The 2,986-nt window shown below is 43.6% G+C and overlaps 1 protein-coding gene across 1 annotated transcript in view; it reads left to right on the top strand.

The window, feature by feature from the left end:
* The first annotated feature begins 2,809 nt into the window (after positions 1–2,809).
* The window catches only part of PCOLCE2 (procollagen C-endopeptidase enhancer 2), a 22,264-nt gene continuing 22,087 nt past the window's right edge, over positions 2,810–2,986 (top strand). Inside the window, exon 1 of the mRNA XM_031060036.1 lies at positions 2,810–2,935. Within this exon, the coding sequence (XP_030915896.1) occupies positions 2,810–2,935 (126 nt within the window). The remainder of the gene's footprint in view (positions 2,936–2,986) is intronic.

Genomic DNA, 2,986 nt, shown 5'->3' with positions numbered 1-2,986 from the left:
CAGGCATTTTTTATAATTACTATGGCACTAGCTCTGTAGTTCATACACTAAATGTCTGTCACTAAAGATTCATCATTCCAAGCCTGAAGATCTGTCACCTCAGGGACACGACAGAAAATAGTTTTTGTTCTACCTTCAAAAAGAAATTACTATAGAAAACTTTTGCTGCAATGTCAACTGTCCAAAGTTAGACATCTTTTGTCCACATTAAGAAAGACACTTTGCTTATGCAACTCCATACTATTTTTGTCACATAACCTATGCATCATTTATATAAAGAATATATACACAAGGCAGCATAATTAAGATTGCATGAGATTGTAAATATGCCATCTTTTGGGTTTGAGCTTAAAACCATTCTAGCTGAATTTATATCCACTACCTACAAACAATTTCTAACTGTGCATTCCATGGTTTTATCCCAAAAAGACAGGGACTCTAACAGATGCTGATTGAGCAGCTTCCTGACTTCAAGAATGAAATATCATCATTATATGAAAGGGTTTATTTTATTTGGTTCCCTGCAAGAGTAGAGGACTGGGCTTGGTGAAGAAGAAAGGTCACTCCTGTTTCTGTGTTCCTAACAGATCATAATTTAGCTGAAGATTAATGTCAATGCTAACAGGTTTATTTATGGGTAACTACTTACTGGCCTTTAACTTTTCTGTTCCTTCTGCAGCCATTGATGGAAACCAGCCAGACATCTCTGGGTTAGTTCGTGGGTGAATTCTCTCTAGCAACATCATTTACATTTGGTAAATGCAGTTTAATTTGAGAGCCTTGTTTATAGTCTGTCATTTACTACTTGTGGTGTTCGTAATCTATTAAATAGCGGGCACTAAAGAAGTACTTGAGCACACCAGATGGAGGGTGTTTGGGGAATACACATTTAGGGTGTGTTTCTGGACAGGCAGTGCCAGGGAATGATGCTGCTGTTTTCCTGATTGGCAAAGGTGCAGGAGCTTGGCTGCACAGGCTGCATGGGCTGGGAGCTTTCCCAGCAGCCTGTTCATCACCTCAGTTTGCTCAACAGGCCTGAATTGCCCATTGCTGCACGGATCTGTAAATATGCTTGGGTGCCAATGCAGAACCTGTCAAGGTGTTAACTGTTCAGAAGTTTAAAACTACCTTTAGATGAGGCAAAATCTGCAGCAGCCACATATAAAAGGAGTCCTGGAACATGCAATCCATGAGATCTAACAGCCTTTGTTGGTGGTTTTGCCTGGAGCACAACTCTTCGGTGGATATCAGGCCTGAAATCTTCTTCTTATAAAATAGAGGGTCTTCTCTAGACTAAAAAACATTGACAGAAAGGAGCAGCAAGGAACTCATGTCTGTGCTGTGAGGATTACACAACTTTCTGTCATACACATTGACTTCCAGATGTAACAATTTTTATTATCATTATATTATACCTAATGTAATATAATATATTATACCATTATTATACCTTCATGACTACAGCCAGTATACCTAGTGGCACCAGTTAAACTTTTGGCTGCTAACCAGCTTCTCATTGGTCATGGTGTAAGTAAATGTCTCCTTTTTAGCTATCTTACTTTCCATTTCTGTCACTTAAAATCAGTTCAAAACCCAGCTGCAAGCAGTCTCTGTTCTCACAATGTTATGATCTCTGTTTCCACAGCCCCCTCTTGTGAGCTGGACTCCCTGCCCCAACCTCCACCAAGTCTTGCCTAGATGTGTCCTGCTCCTTCCTCCAGTCCCACTGAGGGGATGTGGCAGCCTCTCCTCAGGGCTGCAGACCAGACCCTCACACCTGGCTGCCAACACAGCAACCTGCACTCCTAAAATCCTGGGCCTCGCCAAACCCACACAGCCCCCAGCCTCTGCTGTTTCTTGTCCTCCAGTGCCTCTGTGCTCACAGGAACACTGCTGGCACCTCTTACTCACCAGCCTCTTACAGGCTGCCTCCAAAGGTCTGGGACATTCCAACAGCAGCCGCACCTCCTCTCCCACAAAATCCCTCCTGGAAATGTAGCAAGCATGAATCCAGCTTAGTCTACTGCCTCCTTTCCCCAGCACTGTGGAAAGCAGAGTACAGGTATCATGACTGCTGAACTGCAGCATCCACTTTCTGTTTAATCCTCAGAACATCCTCTCTAATCAAGAGCGCTTCTTTGAAGTTTTGGTAGTGAGACCACTCTTTGTATTTTGCAGGAATAGGAATGCTAAGTGCTCAATAAACAAACTAAAAATAAGAGAATAGGCATATATTCTGCCTTATACGCAGGAGAATTTCTGTTTAGTTCCTCAAGTCTGTTCAATTGGCTGTGCCTGAACACTTCTACAGTCTTACCTCGTTCTGCAAGAGACACATATGGGAAGAAGTACTTAAAAACAGTAAGAGGAACAGGTTCTTTTTAAAGCGATACTCAGAACATAAATTATCACTTATCAATGTGATAATCTGTATGTCATTGTTCAGTAGCACTAACAATGTGGTGTTTTTCAAATGTCATGTTCAATAAGAATACTTGTTCAAAATAAGAATACTGGCTTAATTTTTCATTTCTTTTCTCAGTCAAACAACTTTGGCCCAAATTCTGTAAAACACCCAAGTACTGAGTTCATCACTGCATGCTCTGCCACAGCCTTTTAAAGACTATCCTTCACAGCCAGAGTGAAAAGGCTACTAAATGGGTCAGGATTACCCACTAGTAAACAAAACGAAGCATTTCAAGTTTACTTTAGAATTTAAATAAAGAAGAAATTTCAAAGCAGCATTACTATTTTTCAAGCTTTGGCGGAGCAGCAGACGATTGCACAGCCGGTAACACTGAGTTCATTCATGCCCGGGACAAACACCCGCACTGTGCCACCTGAGGACGGCAGCGAGGCGTCGCGGGGGGCTGCGGGCTCGGGCCGGGGCGGCGGACGGAGGGCGCTGCGCCCGGACAGCACCCGCGGGAGCGAAGTGCGCGGGGCCGAGCTCGCAGCCCCCGGGAGGCACCGGGGCGGGGCCGGG

The sequence above is a fragment of the Geospiza fortis genome, unplaced genomic scaffold (assembly GCF_000277835.1).
Source record: "Geospiza fortis unplaced genomic scaffold, GeoFor_1.0 scaffold318, whole genome shotgun sequence".
Classification (NCBI taxonomy): domain Eukaryota; kingdom Metazoa; phylum Chordata; class Aves; order Passeriformes; family Thraupidae; genus Geospiza; species Geospiza fortis.
This window is presented reverse-complemented; position numbering and strand designations above follow the sequence as displayed.